This window comes from Xiphophorus couchianus, chromosome 2 (assembly GCF_001444195.1).
Source record: "Xiphophorus couchianus chromosome 2, X_couchianus-1.0, whole genome shotgun sequence".
Classification (NCBI taxonomy): domain Eukaryota; kingdom Metazoa; phylum Chordata; class Actinopteri; order Cyprinodontiformes; family Poeciliidae; genus Xiphophorus; species Xiphophorus couchianus.
The window spans coordinates 2,019,268-2,046,271 of NC_040229.1; the positions used below are offsets into that span (position 1 = coordinate 2,019,268).

Consider the following 27,004-nt stretch of genomic DNA (forward strand, 5'->3'; position numbering starts at 1 on the left):
TATTTCAAGTGCACTGCAAAAACACAAAATCTTACCAAGTGATTTTGGTCTAGTTTCTAGTGCAAATATCTTAGAACACTTGAGACAAGACTAAACTAATTTATAAGTAACTTTTCTGTAACTATTTTTGTTTTAAGTCAATAATTTCATAATATTAAAGGGAAAAGTAGCAGATTATTTTGCTTCTAACAGAAAAAAATTCTTGCTTTTAGTGAAATAATCGACCAATGGAACTAATACTTTTTAAATCCAATATTAAATTATTTACTTCATACAAGTTCATATATGTTTTTGAAAGGTAGTTTAGTTTTGTATTATTTCAAGTATTCAAGATATTTGAACTAGAAACTAGTTCAAACGGGAAGCATTGATTACATTTTTATTGAGTTAATTGAGGTGTCATTAATTAGTTAATTGCTATTAATCCAAAACAATATATGGACAAAATAAGCAACATTTTCAATTCAAATACCTTTTTGTTGCTAAATATTTAAATAGACATAAAAAATATTGTTTTTCATCTGTTATTCAATGTATTCTACCATTAGATTGGTGAAAAGGGAACTTCTTCAGAAATGTGGATGCTAACGTTAGCATGTCTGTGCCGCTGCTACATGTTAGCATTGAGATGCTACTTTAGGCTAACTCCTTCCAGCGCAACTTAAACTCAGTTTTTCTGACTATCTGGACACTTTAAACCCTGAATCACAAAGAAAAAATGATTTATAAACGTACTGATTCAGGAATAATGCAGCAGTAAAATCTACGTTTTCTTTAAATTTCTCTCTGATCTTCTGAACAGGAGATATTATTTATGTAATATCTCCTGTTATACATTTGACCCCTGAGATTCTACGTTCACTTTGGACTAAACTTGATCTTTCCTAACTAAATTTAGCTGTGTGTAAAACACAAAGTCATTCCACTGAAGGTAATTATCTAAATTCATAGCATTTCTATGAGTAATATTTCTTTAAGAGAAAAATCCAGATGTGACAAAGGTTGGAAGTTTGATATTTTGCTCAAATGATTTCTCATTTTTCTTGGCAGAAACGTCTGAACAGCCGCTGCATTCCTGGGTTAGTAGGTATACTGTTGAAGAAAAAGTAAGTGACCAAAACAGTTCCTGTCTCCCATGTAAAATTAAAAAGCGCTCAGACAAACATTATTGAACCTCTGCTGGAGCGTGAGCTCACCATGAAGCCTGGCTGACCCCGACGACGGTTCGTGTTTCCTCTCCTGGTTTCTCTGGGGGTTCTCACTTTTTCACTTCCATCAATCATCCTATATTTTCTAACAATTTAATCCCCGTTTCCATGTGCAGCAGCAGCTGCATGCAGGGACACCATCCAGTAGATGGTCAGCCACTGCCATGAGCGCACATATAAACCAAATTTTAAAAAAGCCCATCAGGTTGAGTTAGCTTAGCTTACCTGAAATCTCTAAACAATTATTGTAGATTTAAAGAAATTAAACCCTGTACAGACAGTGATACTTTAACTAATGCAGGTATCAGGAAGTGGCAAGCAAACTTCTACTCAGTGCGCAAATCGCGGAGCTAATTTTTAGTTTAGCACTTTTGCTAACTTTAATAGCTTTTAGCACACTTAGCTTCTACTAATTTACTTGGTTGTTTAATAAACTTTTCAGTTGAATAAAGTGTGATGTTTGTGTTGAAGTTTTGATTATCAACTGAGAATTTGTTAATTAGTTAGCCGTTTTATCCACTCTTTTCTATACTCTACAAGCTAATTTTATTCTCTCTAAATATTATTTCCTAACGGTTACCAAGGCACTTTTTTATGCTAATTCTTGCTCTTCTGTCTTAAGCAAATGATAAAATTTAAATACTTTATGCGGTTCTTCTTTTAACCAGCGTGGGAACACTAATACCATGATGTGCTAATAGCAGAGTTAATTGTTCAGCTAACATTCTGCTAACTTTGAAAACGTTTAGCGCAATTAGCTTCCCCAAAAATAATTTTTGCTTAATAAATTCTGAGGCACTAATTTACTTGGATGTTTTGTAAAATTTCAGTTTCACATCTGTGTTGAAGCTTTGATTATCAACTGCTAATAATTCATCAATCAGTTAGCCGTTCCATCCACTCTTTTCTATACTTTACAAGCTAACTGTAATCGCTCTAAGTTATGATTTCCTAGCAGTTGTTTGTCTAATTCTTACCCTTATGTCTTACAGAGGGTAAGAAGGTCCTGGGTTCGATTCCCGGCCGGGGTCTTTCTGCATGGAGTTTGCATGTTCTCCCTGTGCATGCGTGGGTTCTCTCCGGGTACTCCGGCTTCCTCCCACAGTCCAAAAACATGACTGTTAGGTTAATTGGTCTATCTAAATTCTCCCTAGGTGTGTGTTGTGTGTGAATGGTTGTTTGTCCTGTATGTCTCTGTGTTGCCCTGCGACAGACTGGCGACCTGTCCAGGGTGACCCCGCCTCCCGCCTGGAACGTAGCTGGAGATGGGCACCAGCAACCCTCCCGACCCCATTAGGGACAAGGGTGAACAGAAAATGGATGGATGGATGGATGGATGGATGGATGTCTTACAGAACTGAATATGTGATTACTTCATCTGAAGCGCTGATTTACTTGGTTGTTTTGTAAACTAAACTAACATAGATGTCAATAAAATTTGACAACTGTATTGGTTCATTCACAGCAGGCTATGCTAGCTGCAGCGTAGCATACAGCAAAGAGGAAGTTTGTTTTTTTACAGGTTATGTTTCATGACATTCCATCAGAACCTTTTTAATAAAGGTTACGTACTGCAGCTTTAAACTCGCCATATGCTTAGTTTGTGAAAATCAAAATTTCTGTCAGTCTCAAAACTTTGGCTGAATAAATAGATCAGGAATAACAGTAGGACACCTTCTTAAGATAATTTGATGCGACTTTGGTAAAGATTTTGCTTAAAATAGTCAGAACTTTGCATGCACCTGCCAAATAAAGGCTGTATTTAAAGTTGGCACAGATAAACTGTTTTGGTCTCACGCTGTTTGGGCATCAGTGACAGATTTCCTGTCCGATGAGCCGTGTTTAGAGTCCTCCATGTTTACAGCATGTTGCTGTGAAGTGGTGGGGCTTATTGTTGTCTTTGGGTCAGGCGGTTCAGCCGTATTTAGGAATGTGGTCAACAGAGGTATGTAGACGCGTTTTACAGCAACAGTCAGAGGAAACACATCTTACACCAGGGATGCCCAAGACCTGCAACGTCCCCCAACATACCTGAATGAAACAGTTCGATTCCCTCATTCAGTCACTCAGCTCTGCAGGTCTCATAACGAGTCATTCAGTTGGTTCAGGTGAAGACAGGAAGCACTTAGAGGTCGGAGGATGACATTTCTCCAGGACTGGAGTTCAGCAACCCCTTGATGACACCGTCGCTCCTTCTGTAAAGTAGGTATGTACGACGGTATATTTGGGCCAATATAAGGAGATAAATATATATGTATTTTTTTAAAGAGTAGCAAAAATGACCAAAAAACTCCAGAAAAACAATGAATTTTCTGAGCTTGAAAAGTTGAAAATTTTAAAGAAAAAAAACTTTGAAAAGAGGAGTACATTTCTGGCAAAAAAACTTCTTTTTTTTAAAATAAAAAACATGGAAATGTCTGAATCTGAAAAGTCGAAAAGTTGTTAGAAAAACACTCAAATTTTTTTTTAGTAATCTCAGATTTTTTTAGAAAAAATAGGAAATTTTCAAAGTTGAAGATTTGCTAAAAAAAAAAAAAAAGAACATTTTGAAAAGAGTACATTTCTGCCAAAACTCTCAGAAAATTTTAACTTAATTTCTGAAATTTTCTTTAAAAAACCTTCAAAATTTTTGAATTTCAAAAGTCAAAAATTTGCTAGAAAAAATTACATTTTGAGATTTATCTCAGAAGCTTTTGAGAAAAGAAACAAGAAAATTTCTGAGTTTCAACAGTTTGAAAATTCCCTAGAAAAAAAATAATTTTTGAGATTAATCTCAAAAGTTTTCTAGAAAACCTTTTGAAGTTTAAAAATTGAAATTCTGCTAGAAAAAGCTCAAAAAATTAAATTTTTTTTCCCTCAAATCTGAGATTATCTCAGAAGGTTCTCCGCCGTTGTGGTTGGAACTGGTTTTGAACCCTTAGTTTGAACTTTCTGCTATCAATCCCTGGGAAAAGAGCCACAGCCTTTATATGGCACAAAGCGTGTAACTCATATGACTCATCTGAAAGTGACACATTATTTCTGCCAAAAAACCCAGTTCTAGAGGAATCTCCTGGAGCCAGATTTCCCTTTTTTCTTCCCACAGCTTAAACTAAACTCTGCTGTCTCTGGAGCTTCAGAAGTTCGGGCAACGTTCGCTTCTGACGCAGCCAAAGAAAATCCCCAGATTCTCCGGAGGTTATCTGAAATAATGTTTTCACCGTTTCACCCAGCTGACGCGACACTGAGAGCCCTAATTCCTGAGCGACGACATATTTTGGTTACATGGAGTGAAATGAGACAGAAAATGCGTCTTTTTCTGCCAGTCAGCATTAATCAGAGTCGTTTCCAAGTGAAAACAAAACTCCCACACCTAAAATAAATGCAGTTTTTGGGATTTTTTTGGACCTATGTTTCCTAACAGTTGTGCCATGTAGCGCAGCAGCCCATCACTGACACAGCCTTTGTTCTTGTTGATGTTATTGAGGATAAGAAAATCCCTGTTACTAAGGAAATGCTCACTTTAAAAAAACAAAATTAAATTCCAGTACAACTAGAATAAAGGTTGCATGTTTCCACTTATTGGAGAAGACCCTGGAAGCTGCAGGTCATAATCAGGGATAATACGTGAGCAAAATAAGTAATTTGTTATGATCTGAATTATTTCTAGTTCGATAACTCAAGAAAGCATAATTTGTGCTGTCACCTCTTGACTTTTAAATAGGTGCTGGAAATACACACAATCAGCCTTTCTGCCTCCTAGCAGGGGACTTGGACTCAAACCGACCTCTGGGGTTTAGAAAGTTAAACATGGTTGGGAACCGTTGGCTTTCATGACAATATAATCATTGTCACATGGCTGCAACCTCTCGAAGATATCCAAAGGTTATCCGTGATTCACTCGGATAACAAGCCTCATCGTTTAGCCTGTCAGCCGATCTCCTTTGAGGCCGGCAGGAAACCGAATCCGCTACAACGGAAAAACCGACTGACACAATCAGAGTGAACAACCAACTACTTAGCTGTGAAAAATTTTCAAATTTCACCAACTTTAAAGGCAGTACTGCTTCTAAAACCCAATTTTAAGTGTTAAATTGGAAAGTAAAATTTGTTTTAGGTCACATTTGATATATACACTGCAAAAAACAAAATTTTACCATGTATTTTTGGTCTAGTTTCCAGTAAAAATATCTTAGTACATTTGAAATATGACAAAACTAACTTACCAGTACATTACTTTAAGTAACTAATTCCTGAATACTGATAAAAATAAGTTCCACTGGAAGATTATTTCACTTATTTCAAGATATTTTTTCCATGTTTTAAGTTAATTTATCTGCCAAAGAAAGTAGCACTTTTTCATCAATACTAAGGAAATATTGATTTAAAGAAGTCTCTATATCTTGCTGAAAAATTACTTTTAAGTTAGTTTTTCTATTTTTTTATTTCAAGTGTCCTAAGATATTTGCACTAAAAACCAGAACAAAATTACTTGGTAAGATTTTGTGTTTTTGCAGTCTACAGCATTTCTTTAACAAATGAAGTTAACATAGCTCCTTTATTGTGCTATAAAATGGTGCTACATGTGCCTAGAAAACACATGACACTGCCCCTTTAATTCACATTAGAAGGGCGCTGCGCTGTTGCCTAGCAACCACAACCAAGCCCTGCCCGTTACCTAGCAACCCAAGTGGAACTGAAGCACATTTGGTCTGCTAGTTGCGCTGTTATATGCACGTTCTGGGGGTGAGAGACTCGGACTTAAAGTTTTATTGTGATATTTTGTGGTACTATGGCGATAACGATAAAACATCACAATAATAACTATTTATTACGTCATTTTTTGGTAACTGTACGTCTGTGACTGTTTGTCGCAGCAAATCCTGGCCAGAAACTGCTCTTTGAAAAGCATTCCTATTTTTAATCCGCTTCTTTAGGACAGTAGCCACATAAAGAGGAAGTGTGATTTGTATCACTAAACTGCACACGGAAACTGTAATTTAATCATATGTTCAAATTTATTGATATTTATTTATCCTCTCATTGCAAAAGCAGTGAAGAAAATAAAAAAAACAATCCCAACAACATGGACAGTTTCAGGAGGTTTTATTATGACAATAAATCAACATTTTTATCATGAGAAATTTATCACAATAATTGATAAACAATACAATAAATCCACACCCCTAGCACTGTACAATGGCTGCTGTTTTAATTTTGACATACAATTTAGGCTGCATTCACACCAGCCCTGTTTAATCTGCTTTAATCCGTTTGCGTAGAAAGTCTGGTTCGTTCGGGGAGTTGTGAGCGGAAAATTGGACCAAAAATAAAACCAAACTCTGGTCAGTTCAAATGCACTTGTGAAGAGAAATTCTCCAACTGCTAAAATCTGAAGCCACTCCATTTTTGTTTATATTTTGTAAAGAAGGAAGTTGCTCAGAGGTATTTGTGTCATTTGCTTCAGTGGTTCTTGGTGCAGCGCCTCCACTGGCCAGGAGAGGAACAGGTTTAACAGAGGATTCGGTTGGTTTGACACAGTGGAGTAAATGAGAACCGAAAATGTAACAGATGTTGTAATTTTGGTCCCAAATCGAAGCGAGTCTACCAGACTATCAGGTCTGAAAACACGCTTAAAAATCACTTGCTGCATTCATGTTGGTTGCGCAGGAGGCTCTACTTCTGCTTTTCAGAGATGTATGGTTGTACAACTGCACATCTGTTTTCAGCCATTGCCGAGTTGGGGGTGTGGCCGGGAGCAGCTTATTTGGATTTAAAGTGACAGAGCCCTAAAACACCTCAAAATAGGTAGAGCTGACCGGATTAAAATCTCATTATCTAAGAATAATTTGGGGCAAAAAATGTAATGAACATGTTTTGAAAACTTATAGAAAACTTACATACATTGATTAAAAATCTGCTTCCTGAGTATTAACAGCGAGTGTAAGACCCTTTACCTGATTTGGTCAAATCCAGCCTCCAGATAGATACTGACAGAATCTCTAAATCTTAGTCAGAATTCCCTTTGGCTGACGATTTTTCCTGAGTTCTTTCAAAGTCCTAATCAAAGCCCAGGCTTATTCACGGTGGCTTCTACAGGGACATAGTCTGCGATGTGACGAGTCCGATCCGGCGCAGCTGAACAGCAGAGGCTCCTGCTGAAGGCCGCACAGCCGACCCCAAGGGCTGTAAGACGGAAACAAATGATTGACCTCCTGCACCATGCTGGAGCAGCCTAGTCCAATCCTGAGAAACAAACAAAAGTTCTTCAGTATTTCTGCTCCATCCTGATTTCTTTCATCGTCAGCTGCTTGTCGACAATGACTAGCATTGGTTTTAGCTGTTAAGTTGTCAACATAACATGCTAAATCTTAAATATATGCATGATGTACAAAAGAAAAATGAATACGGTGCTTTGCTACTGATTGTCAATACGACAACAAGAAAAGGTCAGGAGAAGGTTTAAATTTTAAGATTAAGTGACGGAGAGGGAAGTAGGTCAGTTATGCTAGCTTGACTATGACAGCCTTAACATTTGTATGTGCTGCAGAATTCGGTGTGTTTCAGTTTGGTTAAAAAAAAAAAAGAAAAGGCGACCCAAACACCAACTCTGACAGATCATCAGTAGAGTGGGTGTTTAAATTAGTTGATCAACTGACTAGCTGTGTTAGTTAGCTTAGCTAATAGCAGCGGTATAGCTAATCTACCACAGCGATCACTTATTAATAATCGCAAAATAACCATCAAGTCTAAAAACTCAATGTTCTGTTCTTTGTGTGGGAAATATTTGAGTGTTTTTTGGTGTTGAATCCTGAACCATAAAGTGATGCTGTTGTCAGTTGCTATGGCAACGAGTCTGTGTGTAGCATAGCGGACACAGAGAGTGAGAAAAAAAGTGGTTTTGAGTTGTTCTTCAATGGTTTTTCTGCGTTATTTCAGCGTTTAAGGCAATGCTGTGTCACATTTCCTTAAATTAATAATGCCTTCATCTGCAGGTTGCATTTAGTTAATGGTTCTACCGCGCAGCTGCGGACGGCGAGGAAAAGAAGCGTCTTGTATTGTCTGGATGTAAACCATAACATGCATCGTGTTGTTTGTGCCTGTAGTTGAGCAAATTGAAACTACGAAGATAAACTTGCTTGATGGAAACATGCCAATTTTGAGCAAAACTCACGTTTTTGATTAAAAAGTTTTTTGCTCTACGATGATGTGACTCCGGCTCCAGAACCTCGACCCGATCAGTTAAGTTGTGTTGTTGTTAGCGTTTTCCATTTTAAAATTTTTTTTACCCTTATTAAAATAAAAAGTCTCCATTTCCTTTTGTGCATTTTTATATCATTCTAAAATTGCAGTTTGGGGACCGCGCAAATTCAGTTAAAGGGCCACAAATGGCCCCCAACCCGCACTTTGGACACCCCATGCAGTGAAACTCCTCACCTGGTGAACGTGTCGGGGGTGTTGAAGCGGTGAAAGAGAGCCGGGTCACAGGTGAGGGCGGAGCGCTGACACACATCCACGCAGGACTGACCCAGTGGACCCAGAAGAACCCTCAGAACCGGTTCTGGTTCCCACACAGCCGTGGAGTTACCACAGAAGTTCTGACGATGATAGAACAGGAGCATTTAGTCATTTTTATAGCTTTAGTTGAACAAGGTCTAGGGGATATTCAGTTGTTTTGCAGTTAATGAGAAAGCTGGAAACATTTGTTAATTCAAGCACTTTCAAGGTCAGTTTTCAAACGTTTCCAGAACCAAATTTACATATAAAAACAATACAAATGAACTAAAAAAAACTGTTTCAATTAATTTACTACTGCTATTAATAATGCCTTGTGATATTATTTAAATATTAACTAAAATGTTGTTTTGAAACGTCTGAGAAAAAAACACAAATTTAACACAAAAAAACCTAAATACCTAAATTTAACATATTAAATATAAAAAACTTCTTTTCAATTACAAAGAACAAAAAATCATTGAGAAATTAGGAATAATAAATATTAATTTCATTAAAATCCAAACAAATGCTGTAAAGCTAAATAACTTTCCAGTTCAAATTAAATGTTTAAACAAAATGGAAAAGTCACAAAAATAATTTCTAAAAAACGTTTTTTGTTAAGTTTTCTGGCTTTTAACAAAGAGAAGTGATTTTGATACTTCTATCAGATTATTTAAAATAAAACTAAAAAATAAAATAAAATTACAAGAATAAAGTCATAATATTCAGATTTTACTCTTAAAATATGATGAATTTATTGTCGTATTATTATGACTTTATTCAATATTATTTCAACTTTATTTACATAGTCTTATTTTTTCTTAGCATGGCCCTAATACTTTGTCATATAATTTACCTTTAAACAGCAAGAAAAAAATACCTGTCTTTGTATTTACTGTATGAAAATATCTGGTTTCTACTATAGTTAATGTTTCAAAATGTGCAAAAATGCTTTTAATCAAACATTAAAATGCACTTTATCACAAAACTTTGCTGAACAAATATCAAACATTTCACAAGATTTCATACAGAAATAAATCCAGTTTTCAAGAGTTTCGAACAACGTACAAACTCTGTGATAAGAAAGCTAAAACTGACCTAAAATTGTTGATTTCTAACAACAAAAACCTGAATTTCCAGGTGAATAGTTGTTTCTGTACCTGATGAGTGACGTAACGGCGCATTCGCTCCAACATTCCCAAGCAGGTGAACTCTGGAGGCGTGAAAGGCTTCACCTGGAAAAACACGTAAACACACCTTTACGTGGGATGACTGGACCAAAACAAAAACAAAGGTTATTGTTTGCTAACTCAAAGCAACGGCAGCAATAAAACTACAAAATATCAAACTAATGGTAAAAAGACAAATACTAGAACGTAGTACATTGATTTATATTCGCCTTAGCCACATTTTCAGAACCATTTTGCTTTCTGACAGTTTAAAGAATACTAAAGAAAAATTATAAAAGCTTTATGGAGATAAAAACAGCAAGCAGAAAAGGGGTTAATTAAACAAATTTAAACATATGGAAGCACAATGGAGTCATAATTTAGATGTTTTCAAAGATTTTATTTTAAAAAACCTTAAAGTAATTCATAATGAACTCTTTAGCTGCTGAACTGTGAACTATAATGTTTGTTCAGTGAACTCTTTGTTACCTTCGTTTTTAGGATCGACTCGACTGCTTCCCTGATGTCCGTTCGGTTGTTCATGTCCACAGTCCAAACGAACGGTTTACCGACGAAACGCTCAGAATACGGGTGCTGTGAAGTAATCTGGCATTCAAAGTTATTCACCGTTTTTACCAAAACGTCCAAACTAATTCATATTTACAGTTTAAAATTCTGTTGTCTTTTGGGTTTTCTGAAGTGTTTAAAATAACATAACCAAATATAATTTTGTTTTTCTCAGCAAACTTTTATTTTAAAAATTTTGGCACCATACTAAAGAAAATGAGGATGGGACATAAGATAATTAGATTTGGATTTTTTTTGTTTCTCACCAGAATTTTGTTTGCATTATACATCATATAAACTTTTTAGAAATATTATGAATAAGGCTAAAAGTTTTCAGAAACCATAGATCCACCTGTGAACATTACCTGTGCAAATATTGAGGCAGCTGAAGTGAACAACGTAAATTTACAGAAGTTTTACTGAAAAAATAAACCCTTTGGCCCAGGTTGGCCCATCTACAAAACTGGGGGTTTCCTTTGCTTTTGCTTCCAAAACTTAAAAAAAAAAATTAGGGAAGAAAATTAGGGCCACTGAAAAAAAAAAAAAAAATCTTTTTTTTTTCTCAGAACTTAAATCTTTTTAAAATCAGAATTTTGGCAAGAAAGGTCTGAATTTGGGGGTGGTGGGGGGGCTTGGTTGTTTCATCTCCGAAAATTTAAAAATTTTAAAAAATAGTTTTTTTAAATTCATTTTTTAAAATCAAATTATGATGAAATAATAACAAATTGTTATATTTGACTCCAACTGAAGTGTATTTTTTGGAAATCCAATGTATTAAAGAAGAAATTTAGGCACATTTTACTGAAAAAAAACCAAACATATATAAATATATAGTCAAGATTGTTTGGCACTACCAGAGCTCTATACAATGCCATTTTGATAAAAGTTTCTGGTCAATGATGCATGTCCTGCAGCCCTAATGTTTGTGCTCAACTCAAATGCTCAAAAGGTTTTTTATCAGCTTCTAGCCAAGAGTCTGAGGTTGCCATATTTACCAAATATATTTACATTTAAAAAGGCACATGGTTCCATTTCATAGCACAAATAAGTAACTATAATAACTTCAAGTGTTATAAAAATGGTATATATATCACATATGACAGAAAGAAGTGACTTTGCATTTTAATGCATTGGAATTGGGCTTCTGTCTGTTTAAGAAACTCTTGCTTTTTCTGAAACTTTGTCTTCAGGAAGTCATCACAACATTTCTCCTCTATTATCCCTTTAACAACATTTTCTACAATAACGAGCTCATATGTTTCACCAGGTGTTTGCTAAATGCTGCTGGCTAGTCTGAAGGAGCTGAGGGGGAGGAGCCTGGCCTCAAGAATGGAGTTAAGTCTACCTTTGCGTTTTTAAATGCTTAATGGTTGCCATGGAGATTAAAGGATCTCTCAAACAAGCATGAACAAGTCAAAGTAAAACTCCAGGTTTGTTTTATAACATGAAGTAAAGTTTAAAAAAGTGAATTTTACATGATCCTGCCCCTTTAAGAACTGAATCAAAGTTTTTCCTCTGGGTTTTTGACCTACCTGTCTCGTTGTGGGCTTGCCTTTGTAGAAGACGTCGTTGTGGGACGAGTGTGGCGGGTCAAACCGCGGCTGGAGAAACATGCAGCCCAGAGCGACGGCCTCAACCGGAGCCGGACCCTCGTAGGGAAACCCGAGACCCACAAACACCTGCAGGGGGCAGCAAAACTCCTGCACTGGTATTTTTTTGATTTTACAAATACTATTTGTATGGAATATGTGTTTTTTTTCTTTTATCTGACCTTTGCTCTGCGGAGAAGCTGCAGGAAGTTTTCCTGAGACAAAAGTCCATGGTTTTTGACGAAACCGGGAAGACTGGAGGCGCGTCCTGAAGGCTGGTAGACTGTGCCGTGGATCTCCAGTTCCTGGCTGATCACCTCCAGATAATCAGATTTACCCTGCAGAAATTCAGATTTACACTCCAGAAATTCAGATTTAACAATCAAACAAACAAAACACTTAGTCTTTTACAGCAGCCATTGTACCACTGTAAAACCAGCTGATCGAAAGGGATGGAGCTTGAGTTGCTAGACAACAGCGCAGTGCCTGGTAAATATGACAGTCAGGAGGTTTTTGAAAAGGCTCATTTTCCAGACACCAAAAACATTAACTTACTACCAGAAAATGACTTTTAAACACAAATGAAAGTACAAAAATTTGTAAAATATGAATTTTGCAAAAATAGATCCCCTTTGAATGTTATTTTATCCGTCAAATCAAATCAGGTTTTATGTGTATAGTGCCAAATTACTTGAGTGTTGAATATTTAATATTAGTAGTATTCACTGAACGCAGAAAACGTTCAAATATTGCATTTATTAGTTGCTTGACAACTGATTTAGTCTCAGGAAACCTTTTCAGGTGTTTTCCGTTGATTAGCTGACAAATTTTTCTGAAAGATCGAATGCTTGGCTTTCATCATCTCCCAGCCTTAATTATCAAAAAGTACAAGAGCTGCACTTTCTAAAATGCGGGACAAAAAATATAGATTTTTTACACCGCATAATTTTCCTGAATATTAGAGTAAATAGCAACCAAAAATCCTTTTACCTGCCACATGTATTCCTGTTTGCCGTAGACGACTGCTATGTTGTCTTTCTTGTAGATTTCTGGCTTAAACTCGTCGCTCGTCTTTACCGCATCTTCACCAACGAAGCCCAGGAAGGAATTATCGGGAGTATGAGCTGAGGATGACAGGAAACGGTCACTTCATTTCTATCATAAATGTGCGCAAAACTTTGTCAGTATCCCGCTACTACCGAAAAAACACAATTTCGTAATTGCGGTGCTTCTGTTAAATAAAAAACACAACTGAAATCACATGTGAATAAGCTTGTATACAACATAAGTCATTTAAAAAAACATACAGCGCCGTTATCCTCTAACTACTTCCTGTTGCTTTCTTCTTCGTGGCTTGTGTCAGCGTCAACATCCGGGTTTGGAACACGTGACCCGTGTTTCTATTGTACTAATAGACTAATTTCGATACGGACAAAAAAACAAAAAACTCCTCATCCTAGTGCCAAAACGTTTTACATTCAACCTAGCAATTTCACATTTAGCAACTCATTGACAGACAAAATTCATTTTCTATAACTAAATAAATTCAGAAAGTAAAGTGTTAATCTTTACCAGGCCAACAGTTTCTTCACCAATTTCAAAGAAAAGCAAAATTTTTATTGGAATCTATTTACTAACAAGTCGACGTCTGAAAAGTAATTATTTGGATATTTCTTGTATTTACTCGCTTTGAACTCGGTGCTTAAAAACCAAAACAACAAGAATAAAAATGTTAAACAGAAACCATAAAAAAAATAATCTGACTGCATAAAACGGCATTAGTGACAGTGTTTACTGCGGCATCAAGCGAAGGAGAGTTTAAATTGATAATCTGTTGGAAGCGAACGTTGCAGCATTAATCATCTGAGCTTTGAATCCAAGCGCAGGCTGTGTTTGGACAGGCAGCAAAGGCGTTGGAGATGAGTATTTACTTTACACAGAGTTCGCCAGGAAGGGTAGGAGTATTCATCCAAAACAAAAGTTCCTGCTGGACCTTTTTTAACTCCACTTATCTCCGACACTTGTCAGGGTCAAAGGTTGTTATGGAACGAAAAAGAAAGGGGAAACTTTGGTTTTCTGATTCTGTTTATCTTTTTCTGGCTTTCTGCGAAGCAAAATTTCTGTTTTTTTTTTTTTGTTTTTTATTATCACTCTGTGTTTTCTTTCTTTTTCTTTCACATCCTTAACAAGCAGCCTTCTCTCTTCCCGCTCCACAGGATAAATAAGCAGAGCGTTCCAGTTTGACAAATGAAGAGGCGGCCCTCGACTCACTGCTTCCAGCTTGTCTCCATCCTCTGGCAGGTTGGGAATGATGATGGGCAGAAGTGTCGGAATGAAAGTTTTCAGTGAAATGCATCATAGGAAGATAAACAGAAGAACAGCCCTTGTAAAAGTATTTATGTCCCCTTAAATGTTTTCACGTTTTGTAGCATCAATGTGTTTAATTTGTACTTTAAGACCATCAAAAAGTTGTGCACAGTGGCACTGTAGAAAGAAAACAATGTTTCTTGTCAATAATAAAGTCACTGGTAACAAGAGAGAGCGGGAGGAAAAATTAATTAAGGAAAAAGTTAAAAATGCTAAATGTTTCAAAGTTAACAAAAGAGCCAAACTAAAAGTTAGCTCCATTATAAGCACTTCAGTAGAAGTGTACTGAGAATATTTTATAGCTTTTATTCAGCAATTGATTATTTTCTTGCTATTGGGGAGGAAGAAAAGAGACAGAATGTGAGAACAAGATTAATTTAAAGGGGGCTAAGTGTGCTGAATGTGTTCAACGTCAGCAAAGAAGCCAAATGAAAAAATAGTTCCTATCTAAGTACTTTACTAGAAGTGAACTGAGACCTTCCTGTAGCTTTTCATTCAGCAATTGATTATTTTCTTGTTATTGTAGAACAAAGAGAGAGAGAACCTGAGGAAAATTAATTTGGGGGAAGCTAAGTGCGCTAAACGTTTTCAAAGTTAGCAAAAGAGCTAAACTAAAAATTAGCTCCACTGTTAGCGCATTAGCATAAGTATAGCCACCACTGAGAACTTCCTACAGCTTTCCTTTAACAATGAATTTCTTCTTGTCACTCATTAATAAAAGCCGCAGTCTGTGAGTGTTTGGCCCTCATTTGTCTCAGAGATGCTAACTTACGGAACATGGTCATATACTGCAGAGGTTGGAGCCCCCAGCTGCCCCACAGGGTTTTATATCCATGAAGATGTGCATAACTGGCCAAGTTAAAGGCTGGCTCTGTGCCGAATGAATCCAGGATCCTGAAACGACACCTGGTATGGTACATAAGCAGTTATTTATATTTCAAAACCATCTATTTTAAACCTATCACACACCAAAAGACTAACAGGCTGCTAATACGGTGTCTAATTTTGTGGTGAGAAGACTGGGTTCATACTGGTAATGCTGGAAAGCCAGTCCCATAGCTCTGCGGAGGTGAGCAAGCCCATGGTAATCTGTATAGATGAGGTCAAAGGTGAGAGGTCTCTGGATTGGACAGCTGCCCTGACCTGGAGCTGCACCTATCAGTCTGGACGAGTCACAGCAAAGGAACGACACCATTAATGTTGTGTAGTTCAGACATTTCCAGGATGTGGAAAAGCAAACTGATTTATTAAAAAAGTCTAAAAAGTGAGACAGACAATGTTCTTGTTGCTAATACACATACACAAATATTGTAGATAAAGATAATCAAAAAATAACTGCAGAGCACAACGTTGTTATTTAATCAGACAAACCTGTGAGGCCCTTTTTATGTTTCAGATCTACAGAGGATTACTTTAAAATAAATATAGATACTAAATACAGTTATAAAAACAAAGCTTTGGCAAAAGGCATTGATGGGCACCGCGAGCTAAAAAGTTAGTGGCGCTAACCCTATAGCATTAATCATATTCATTAGTTCTGCTAAAGTACCACACCAACATGCTTTTCAGCTGAAGCTAATGCTGAAGGGCTAACTTCAACCATATTGATACTAAAACTTAGCTTCAATTTTAGCTCATTTTCTCAAGCGGTGGGCGCTAACTACAAGAAGATGGTCATGTCGTGTTTGCAGAGTGTGACCTGTGTAGTTGACGCTTTGAGGTGCTGAAGGTCAAGTTGTGTCCCAGGATGGTCAGACAGGCGCTCAGGTCGGCCCACTGGACCAGTTCTCCAAGAGGACCGCCTCGGTCCACCATTGCTTCAAAACGCTGACCAACATCTCCAGCCAGAGCGCCCAGATGAAGCAGCACCTACGGAAAGGAATAGTCATGGTACCAAAGATCCCTCTGTACAGTTACGGTTCCTCCTATTGTGCTTTAAAGATGTTCTGTGTGTTGAAGGACAACATTGGTTTTAGCTGCTAAATCTTAAATGTACGCCTGATATACAGAAGAAAAAAGGTACACAGTTCTTTACTACTAACTGTCAACAATTAGTAATAACAAGGTCTAAGACAATGGCATTCCAAGTTTTAATTACAAAAATAGCAAGAGAGGGACGTAGGTCAGTTATGCTAGCTTGACTTTGACAACTTAACATGTAGATGTGCTGCAGAATTTTCTGTCAATTAAAAAATAAAAAATAAAAGAAAGGCACACACCTGCTCTGTGACAGATCATCAGTACAGCAGGTGTTTAAATTAGCTACTCAACCACCACTGTGTTAGTTTAGCTAATAGCAGCACAGCTCATCAACCACCGCTGTGTTAGCTTAGCTAATAGCACCATAGCTCATCAACCACTGCTGTGTTAGCTTAGCTAATAGCAGCATAGCTAATGTACCACCACAATCACTTATTAATAATCACAAAACAAACATCAAGCCTGAAAACATAAAATTGTAACGGACTGAATGTTCTGTTCTGTATGTGGGAAATGTTTGACTGTTTTTTGTGTTGAATCCTGATATGCTATTGGAGCTGTTGTCAGTCAGTTGCTATGGAAACGAGTCTGCGTGTAGCGTAACCTTTTTATTACTGTGGACCAGTCAAGACTTGGCGATTTTGCTGCAGCGTCAGATAATGCTTCTGCATGTTGGCGTTCCAGCTAAAGCCTTTTTTTGTTGGTTTTTTTTTGAGTTGCTCTTAAACGAGTTTTCTGCGTTATTTTCCTGCTTGCTGTGGCTCGCTGCACTAAATGAATAATGTCTACATCTCCAGGTTTCATTTAGTTAACCGAGTCGTTCTATCGCGGCAGCGCGGCTATCGTTTATGGATGGTAAGTTAAAGAATTGCCTTTTTTTCGCCCGAGGGTTTGAGGAAAACTGCACCTTCATCTGAGGTGAGACCGTCTTGTTCCTGTTCGGCTTCATTCCTCTCCCGGCCCAAATCCAACTTTCAGACATCCTCTCCACTCTGGACCGGATGAACTTCACCGCCGGACTGCTGCTGCTGCTAATCACCTCATAGAGCGGACTGAGAGAGTCCCGTAAGAAAGCCTGCAAATTACCAAACCAAAAAAGACACAAAAATCTCCATATCTTCTATGAACCTGTAAACTGAATCATAGCTTGAATAGAAATACCTGCTTTGTATAAGAAGGAGTTTTGTGACGCCATGATGCTGCTGTGTGGTTCCGCCCAGGTTGGGTTGGGCAAAAGTCTTCCACCTGACTCAGGTACACCAAAATGGAGCAGGTGGAGCCATCCACCCTGTAAAAAGCGTAACAGGGGTCTGACTGCCACCGCGCTCTCAGGAACTGCCACAGACACATTAAAAAGGCTGAATTAAATGTTTGCATTTTGTTTTTACAAGCAAATATTGTTTTTACAAGCAAAGATACGATTGCTACTAGCGATTATTTTAATCATTTGATGATTAATCGGATAAAGAATTGTATCAGCTTTTATCTGGATTGTTTACATTGTTTCAAATACTTCTGCAACGAGGGGAAGTTCTAACTATGAGGATTGTATGCAAAACAATGAATGCTGCCGAAAGCAAAACATGGTAGTGGCAGCAGCATGATGTGGGGATATTCCTGTTCAGCAAGGACTGGGAAATTGGTCAGATTTCATGGAAGATTGGAACTAAAGCGGATTGTCCAACATTACAACTAAATATTTAGCTCCAAGCAAAATAGTTAGCTGGCAAGCTAAATACTTAGCTTCAAATTAAATATATACTTAGCAAGATGAACATTTGCCTCAAACTAAATATTTAGCACCAAAATTAAATATTTATTTGGCCAATGAAATAAATAGCTTCAATCTAAGTATGTAGTTTGAAGCTAAATATTTCACTTGCTAACTAATTTTTTTCTACCAAGTTAAATATTTAGCCCAAAGCTAAACTATAAATTTATTTACGAACTAAATAATTAGCTCACCGCACATTTAAAGAGCTGAATATTTAGTTTATTTAATTCACTAATTAACTTGTTAATTAAATGTTTAGTTTGAATCTCTGGCATTCATAGATGAATGTAGTGAGAAACGCTTTGAGTGAAAAAGTGTTTTATAAATTCAGTCCAGCAAATTTTCCCAGATATAAAAAAAAGATTAAAAAACATTTGTTCACAGTTCACTTTGTGTTGATCTGCCACATAAAATCCCAATAAAAATTGTGGCTGTAATGTGACGAAATGTAAAAACTGTGTTGATTATGGTTGTCCAAACTTCAAAATGATAAAATAAACACTTTTACTACAACATTCTGCACATGCAGAGTAAATGTTTTACAGCCTCTCACCTCCACCTTCTCTGCACACACTGGGTAAGCCGGATCTGTCGGCACCTCACACTTCTCATTAAGTCCTGCAGGGAAGACGGGAACAAAAGCAACATTGTGCGATTGCTTTAACTTTGATAAACAACGTCCTGAATGAGAAGTGCATTAGCGCTGCCATGTCTGTGACTGGCATCAGAACCGCTTTCCCGTAAACCGCCCAGCATCTCCAGCCAACGTCAATCAACACACACACACACACACACACACACACACACACACACCTGCTTCTTACCAAACATCACCATTTACACTGAGAGCTACAGCCAAAACACACAACTGTGACTCTGTAAAGAAACGTCTTAAAACTAAAGAAAAACGATAAGAAAACCAGTAGAGGCGGGACATTCCTTATTGGAGAAACAAAAGTACGAGTGGACGAGCTGGTGAAAGGAATCCTGGGTAATCCGGTGTTTTTTTTACTTTTTTTATAGGTTTGAGGTAATATATGCGGGATGCAAGTTTCTGCTCTGCACGCTCACATATTAATCAGAATAAAACTATATTCTAGTTAAAGTAGCAAAACTTCAACATGTTCTTACTCAAGTAAAAGTAAAAAGTATCCATCCAAGAAGTTAAAAAGTATTTGGTAAAAACTCGACTGAAGTACAGAGTAACTGATCAAAACATCATTTACTATTTAAAACTTACATCACTGGATGTAACTAATGAAAGACGTAAAGTTATGTGGAAATGTTGGTATTTTAAGGATGAAATTAGAAATAATTCATATAAGTAACATAATTAGAAAATAAGTATTAGGAAAATATATTTTCTTACTGTGGCCCTACAAAATAAAGCAAAAGAAACATTTTCCAAATTATTTTTTTTCAATATAAGACATATGAAACTTTAACAAAAACAGGTGAAATTCTGGATAAATGTGTTTGTTTATCATTCAGTGGGTAGAAAATCCAGAAATTTTACTCATGTAAAAGTAGCGATACTTCATAATAAAGTTACTCAAGTAAAAGTATTATGGAGTACTAGTGAAAATACTCCTAAAGGTACAAATAAACATAATAAATTATGACCAAACTCTGGGTAAAAGTCTGAGTCTCAGCAGGGCAGCAGGTGTTTGGTTAAACTTTTTTTCTGCTTTGGGACATTTTAAATGTCTATTTCAGGATTTCATCTTAAAACGCCACCTGAGTCCACTGACCTTTGACCCCTCGTTCATACGCTGTGGCAAACCTGTCCCCAGGCTATAAAGTGAGTTTTCTTTTGGGTTTAAACCTACTGCTGAGATGTTTACAGTTATTGAAAAACCTGCTCATTTTCTCAGCTGCAACACTTTAAAATAACAATATAACTATAAAAACATAAAGTTTCAGAAATCAGAAAACATTTCTGTCTCATTTCAGCTTTAATCTGGATCAATCAGATTGTTTTAAATACGGCCACAACCAGTAATTGTTTAGTAATCGATTAATCTGTATTTTTATTTAATCACATAAATCTTTTCTAAGCAAAATTAGAAATACATTAAAAGATGCAAATAAATTAATAACAAATAACTTAATTTTCCTTTTTTAAACAAGAAAATACACATTTTATTGCCTCAAATGCAATTATGCTGTTTTTCTGTAGAGGATTTGAACCGGGTGAAGATAAAATTTGCCACTAGAGGAGTTTTAAATGGAAAATATGGATTTTTGTGCAGCTTGTTTTTTCAGTAAATTGAGTCTTTTTTTAATCTGTATGCTCCAGTTAACAATTAATCGATTACTAGAATGTGCCAAATGTTTTATCAGAATAATCGTTTTGATTAATCAGAAGGAAAGAAAACTATTTTCTTGTAATTAGTTTGGGAACTTTGTGTTTTTCATTATTTTCCACCAGCATCCTAAAAATGTATCCATTCTCTTTCTGCAAAAGTTTTGCTTTTCAAACCTAACAATATAAATAAAATGGTGGATCTTTAAAAATAACACATTTTCTTGTTGTAGGTATTTGTTTAGTTAGATGTTAGCTGGGCTTGATTTTATTTATATTAGTAATAAAAGTGAATATAAACAGACACTTTATCAATTATTGCTTCTAAAAATGTAAAATAAAAACTCCTCTATATTACAATTTATGCTCCGTTTTGCTTTAGTTTGTCACATAAAAATTCAGAATAAATCAGAGAGTGTTTTGTTAAGAAGTCATAAAAACATTTAAGCGGTATGAATACTTTTCAGGACATATTTTTCTACATTTCAGGGTGAATTTTAATGTGAAATTTCACATTAAGTAAGACAGAAATAAGCTAGATTTTCACATTTCCTTCTTAAAATGTTTCAAAAACTCAAAGTTCTGGTTATAAATGCAACCTAAACTTAATTTACGCTTTCTACAGTTTTGGATTTTACATCTGAAAATATTTATGAGTAAATAAATACACTTTATTCACTCAAATTCTGACCAGTAGAAGTAAACACTACTTAGATGAATTAATGAATGAATTAATTGTTTCCTAAATAAAGCACTAATCATCAGAATCAATCAAATCTACCGGACTGTGAATGGACTCAGACCTGTGCTGTTATATGGTCTGATGTAAACGTGTGGAGTGGAAGCCTGATGGTGATGATGATGATGATGAAGGATGAGCTGGTCGAGCCTCTGAGACACTTTCTGCAGCTCCGTCTCCACCAGCTGGGCCAATCCCTGCTGGTCTTGTCTGAAGCTGGAAGACAGACAGAAGCCCACAGGAACAGTCGATAGTTACGTAAGTAGCACAGATGGTGAGTTTTTGTTGCTTCGTTTGTTTGTTTGGGTCTCAACTGCCTCTAAAAACGATCAAAACGCTAAAAAAACAAAGTCCAAGTTTTCTGGCATCTGGAAAATGAGCCATTTCAAAAAATTTGACTGGCACTTAGCAACCGTTACCTAGCAACCCCTCCTAGGTAACCTAGCAACTCAAATAGAGCTGTACAATGGCTGCTGGAAAAAAACAAGTGTTTTGTTTTTGACTTACCATTCCAGAAACCACAAGTTTGCTGCATCGTTGTTGTTGCTTGTGCAGAAGGCTCCACTTCTGCTTTTCAAAGATCTACGGTTGTATAATTGCCCATTTGCAAATTTAAAGTATAATTAAACTCCAAAATAACTTTCTTTTTTTGCAGATAAATTGTCTAAATTAATCCTTATCTATATACTTCCATGCAGATTGTGATATTTTCATGAAAATTAGCTTAATTCCGTCTCAGTGCTGCCCTCTTTAGGCTGAACGGTGGCTACTGCAGGTGGATTTTCCAATTGGTTACAATGGAAAAGTTTGGTTGATGATGACACTCTCTTCTCCCTCATGACAGAACTGATTCTTTCACATGTTGTCACCATTAAAATCTCCAATAACAGAAAAAGTCACCATAATTGTGGCTTTTTAAAGAAAAAGTAACTAAATAAAGCACCAAGTTGGCAACAGTGCGTCTTTTGTCCTGTTACTCCACTCACCCAGACCCCTGGCCACGCCCCTTTATGTCAGTTGGCCCCGCCCACTTCTTAATTTTTCAACATTTGTCTGGAGGCGGGGCTTCTGTTTCACAATGAATTGAATTAAACTTTAAAAAGTTAAACAATGAAACCTCTTTACTATGACTGAAGTCTCCCTTTGGAAATCAGGTTTTATCACTAAGAGAAAAGTATTTTCTGTGAGTCAGATGTAATTTTGACGGGTGCACACTGGAGGTAGCACTTAATTTCAAGCAATCTCCTAATCATCTTTAGCTTTTGACAACTTCACGTGGATTTATAAAATTAAGTTAGCAGGTCGTTCTGTGACATGTAAACCAGTAAAAATGTTTTTTTTTGTGATAAAGCAAAAAGTAAAAAATAAAAATCAAGCTAATATACACCTTTCTCTCAATAACAGTAGAACTTTCACTACAAAATTTGAAAACAAACACAGCAAAATCTAGTGCAGCGCAGGATTAAATACAACATAAGTTCCTTCAAAGTGCTTTTCTTGACGTTTTGAGAGCAAATGTACCTCTGCAGCAGTAAACTGAGATCATTCCTGTTCGTCTGGGTTTTATCTGTCTTACTGCTCAGTTTCTGCACCTGAGCGTTCAAGGCCTCCAGTCGAACTGCCAGCATGTGGAAGCGAAAATCATCGCCTGGAATATGAAGAACAAACAGTTTCCCATTTAATGCCACACACTCCTTCAAAAACACTTTCAGTTAAAATCAGTTAACTTACAAGTAACGTTTTAGCAAATATGATATTGTTTTAATTCAAAAATCTCTTAATATTGATGAAAAGATCCTACTTCCACTGGCAGATCATTTCTGAAATAATCTGCCAATGGACAAGTAGTTTCTTTTTACTAATATTAAGAAATTATTTACTTAAAACAAGCTCCTATAATTTGCTGAAAAGATAGTTTTGTATTATTTCAAGCCCACTAAGATATTTGCACTAGAATTAGACCAAAAATACTTGGTGAAATTTTGTGTTTTTGCAGTGTAACTGCTGTTCCTTTTAATAGATTCTACAGATTCACTGAAAAACACAAAATATTACAAAGTATTTTTGGTCTAATTCTGGTGTAGATAGCTTAATACAGTTAAAATAAGACAAATCTAAGTTATAAGTAAATTTTCATCAAAATATAGGAGCATCGAAGTTAGTTTTGTCTTATTTTAAGTGTATTAAAATATCTGCACTGGAAGCTAGACCAAAAATACTTGGTAAGATTTTGTGTTTTTACATTGAAGTCTTGTTGACAAGTTTTCAGTGAAATAAATAATTTCAAAAACCAAAGTTAAGTTAAAAATCTGTTTGTAATTTCTCACAGAGACAGAATGAAAAGTGGATATTTGGTGATAAATTGGAGCTCATTCATCAATGTCTTTTCTGTAGCAGTGTTTCCTTCATGTGTCGCCTGAAATTTCCAACAAACTTGTTTCTGACAGGCTCTTTGTACACAAGTTGAGGTGGGCAACTCAAAGCACGAAGTTGTTGTGGCCGAAGAGCAGCGGTGGGTTCCACTGTCTCTTAGAAACAAATTTCGTCGAATAGGACTGGAAAAAGACGGGAATGTTTGGATCAAATATCATTTTCCAGAGATTGTGAGTCACTAGTGGCCACCATGTTTCAGTTTCTCACACAAGCCATTTTGTTTGTTCAAATGTTAAGTCCATCGTGTTTTAAATGTTCCGAAAATAGATCACGCACTCTAAATGCACAAAATCTAACCAGGTGTTTTCGTTTAGTTTCTGGTGCAAATATCTTTTGTCTCATTTCAAGTGAAATGAGACAAAACTAATTTACAAGTAACTTTTCAGCAAGAAATATGAGCTCATTAAAATCCTTAATATTGATGAAAAAGTTCTAGTTTCACTACCATATTATTCCACTTATAAAAATGTCTTATTAGTGAAATAATCTGCCAATGGAACTAGAACAGGTTGCTAGGCAACGGGCTGGGCTTGGCTGGGGTTGCTAGGTAACAGCGTCAGTGGAACTAGACGTTTTTCATCAAGATTAAGGAATTATTAACTTAAAACAAGCTGCTATAACTTGTAAGTTAGTTTTGTCTTATTCAAAGTATTAAACCTGTTAAGGAGCTTAATAGCTTAAAAAAGAACATTTATTTTCTTTTTTAAAGTGAACTATTATGCTTCCTTGAACGGGTTAGGATGGATTTATGGCCTATACAAAACATGTTCATTACATTTTTTTGCACAAAATGATTCTTTGGTAATTATCTTTTAGCCTGCTCAGTTCTGCCTATTTTGCTGTTTTAGGGCCTCTATCACTTTAGATCCAAATAATCTGCTGCTGGCCACACACCCCAGCTCAACGTTTTGCACAGGACAATGGTTCCAAACAGATGCGCAATTATACAACCGTACATGTTTGAGAAGCCGAAGTGGAGCCTCCTGCACAACCAACTAGCATGCAGCAAGTGGTTTCTGGATAGTGAGTCAACAACAAAACATTTTGTCTTTTCCAGCAGCCATTGTACAACATATACAGCAGTAAAACCAGCTTACCAATTTTTCCATCACACCAAATGTGCTGGAACGCTGCTTGGTTGCTAGGTAACGGCACATTGCCTATTGATTTGTGACGTTACATTAGAAGGTTTTGAAACATTTTCCAGACACCAAAAAACATGAACTTATTGCCATAAAACTGCTAGGGTTTTTTTTTTTTTAAGTGCTTGGTCTGTTTTTAGAAACAAATAGAAGTACAAAAAGGTACAAAATGTGAATTTTATATAAAAGATCCCCTTTAATAAAACCAATTAATTTCCACAGTAACAGATTTACATTTAATCTGTTAAATTAATGAACCAGATTTGGACGTGACAAGCGCCCCAGTGTGATCAGAAACGTCCTCATTACACCAGAAACTGATTTCTCTGTTTCAAAAACAAAGCTCTTCATCATTCATGCTTTTCCTCGTTGGAGAAACAGCTCAGCAACACAACAGTATTTTGGTTTAGAGTCGACCACAAACCCACAGCTGTCAGGCGAAGGAGGATAAATGAGCGTAAGGACCCACCGCAAACTGTGTACAAATCTTCATCTAACACTTCGGAGAACCGGTTTTAATCCCTGAACCTCCACATGTCTCTTCCTTTCTCACGTGTTTGGATAATTTGATTCCTGCCCGTTTAAAAATACATCAAACATTTCATACTGTATGTTTAGAAAGTCTCAGCTGCAAATCCAAATTTTCTGCTCAACTGATCTTGGGTTGTGTGTGTGTGTGTGTGTGTGTGTGTGTGTGTGTGCGGGGGTGTGGGTGTGTGTTACTCTTCTCGTCAGGTGACTTCCCAGCAGCAGTTTCACTCCTGGTTCTCTCAGGTGGCACCCAGAGGCTCTGCAGCAGCAGGGTGACCACAGACACGCACAGGCAGAGCACCAAGCAGCCACTAGAGGGCGCAGCACAGACTCAAAATGAGAGTTAGAAGAAAAATATTGACACTCCTCCCTGATTTTTCACATTTGGTCCGAATACAAAATAAAGTTCTGTGCTGTGGATTAAGGTTTGCTTACTTATGTGGATTTTGACTTAGATTGACAGAATTAGAGTTTGAAGTCTAATTTTGAAGTCAAAATTTCGAGAAAAAAATTCTCATCTTAATCTCAGAATTCTGAGATCAAATCAAAAAATTCTAAGAAAAAAATCCAAACTCTGAGAATCTTGACAATAATATCAGAAATATGAGGGAAAAAGTCAAAATTCTGAAACTAAAGTTAAGATTCTGAGGGGAAAAAATAAAACCTCTGGGAAAAAAGTCACATTTTGAGAAATTAAAGTCAAAATTTTGATATTACCACTGGAAATCAAATTTACCTTTAGGAATAAATAATCTGTTAATATCAGTAATCTAAGAAATAAATAGGAAATTGAGAAAAAAAAATTAGCCAGTATTTTATTTATGTATTCTTTATTTGGCCCTAATCCTCTTCTGTAAAAACCAGATGAGATTCAAAGACCTTCACAAATCTAAAAAAAATATTGCTCAACACAACTTTGAGAAGAATAGAGATCTTAATGGGATCCAATTGTATCTTTTCCATTGTTCTGGTCGTGTTCAAAGAAATGACTCACCTTTGAGGCCGCAAAGCAACACGCATCACGTCCTGTTTCCAGAATCTCTCTGCCAAAACAACAACAAAAAAGTCTCTGAATTCATCCTGCTGAGTAGTTGTAATCCTGAGGCTGAGGGTCACAGTCCTGTTTTTGGATTCACACAGTTTTACCCTCCATTAAACTTTCCTGTTGCGTCCCAGATTACACAAAACTGATCAGTGTTTCCATGAGTTGCGGTTCAAACGAGCAGCTTTCTGTTTGTCAGAGATGCTGAACACAAACAATTTTCTCTATCATCAGTCTGTTCTTCTAAGACTGAAATAGCAAAACACACACACGCATACACACACACACACACCCCTACACATACACATACACTCACCTCCCTGAGTCTTTGTCCAAGAAATTCTGTCGGTACAAAACTACACACAAACAAAAAGAACAAAAACAAGTCTGAGTCTGAGAATCTTCTTTTTTCTTTTAAATCTTTTTTTACTCCGTCTTTGGCCCTGCCTTTTCTCTAACCCATAGCCTATGAGAGGGCATCCTATGGTTTCCATGGCAACCACGCTCCCCTTCAGTGGAAACAATACCCAGAGTGGCACTTAGGTCTTTCAGGGAAACAATGGAGCCCACGCCCGCGGACGACAGCGTCTTTCAGTCTCAATGCTGAGACGAAAGGCTCGGCTTATTAAAATGGAGAGTTTGGTTCTTCATGAAGCAATAAAACAGAAAGCAAGACGACTGT

The 27,004-nt window shown here is 36.6% G+C and overlaps 1 protein-coding gene across 3 annotated transcripts; it reads right to left on the bottom strand.

The window, feature by feature from the left end:
- Positions 1-3,249: 3,249 nt before the first annotated feature.
- LOC114159559 (alpha-1,6-mannosylglycoprotein 6-beta-N-acetylglucosaminyltransferase B-like) lies at positions 3,250-26,756 on the bottom strand. Of its 3 annotated transcripts, XM_028041537.1 has the most exons (18): positions 26,639-26,756; positions 26,275-26,323; positions 25,473-25,591; positions 22,696-22,822; positions 21,239-21,390; positions 18,684-18,748; positions 17,518-17,691; positions 17,264-17,431; positions 16,076-16,245; positions 15,408-15,539; positions 15,149-15,282; positions 13,000-13,133; positions 12,192-12,347; positions 11,953-12,099; positions 10,343-10,459; positions 9,845-9,919; positions 8,625-8,785; positions 6,373-7,433 (listed from the first exon to the last, which is right to left on the bottom strand). In XM_028041537.1, exons 2-18 carry the CDS (start codon positions 26,298-26,300, stop codon positions 7,265-7,267), a joined length of 2,226 nt encoding a protein of 741 aa, XP_027897338.1. In that variant the 5' UTR covers positions 26,301-26,323; positions 26,639-26,756; the 3' UTR covers positions 6,373-7,264. The 3 variants fall into 3 exon arrangements, with proteins under 3 accessions (XP_027897344.1, XP_027897338.1, XP_027897329.1); XM_028041528.1 differs by lacking the exon at positions 26,639-26,756 and having other exon boundaries at positions 26,275-26,589; XM_028041543.1 differs by lacking the exons at positions 6,373-7,433; positions 8,625-8,785; positions 9,845-9,919; positions 10,343-10,459; positions 26,639-26,756 and adding an exon at positions 3,250-3,403 and having other exon boundaries at positions 26,275-26,589.
- Positions 26,757-27,004: the final 248 nt, after the last annotated feature.

Excerpts from the sequence above, each read along its gene's own strand:
- LOC114159559 (XM_028041537.1), bottom strand. The coding sequence starts at position 26,300 with ATGCGTGTTGCTTTGCGGCCTCAAAG. Across the intron at positions 18,749-21,238 it reads CAGACCATATAACAGCACAG|GACTTAATGAGAAGTGTGAG; the intron begins GTCTGAGTCCAT and ends TCTTCCCTGCAG. Across the intron at positions 7,434-8,624 it reads ACCCCCGACACGTTCACCAG|GATTGGACTAGGCTGCTCCA; the intron begins GTGAGGAGTTTC and ends TTTGTTTCTCAG.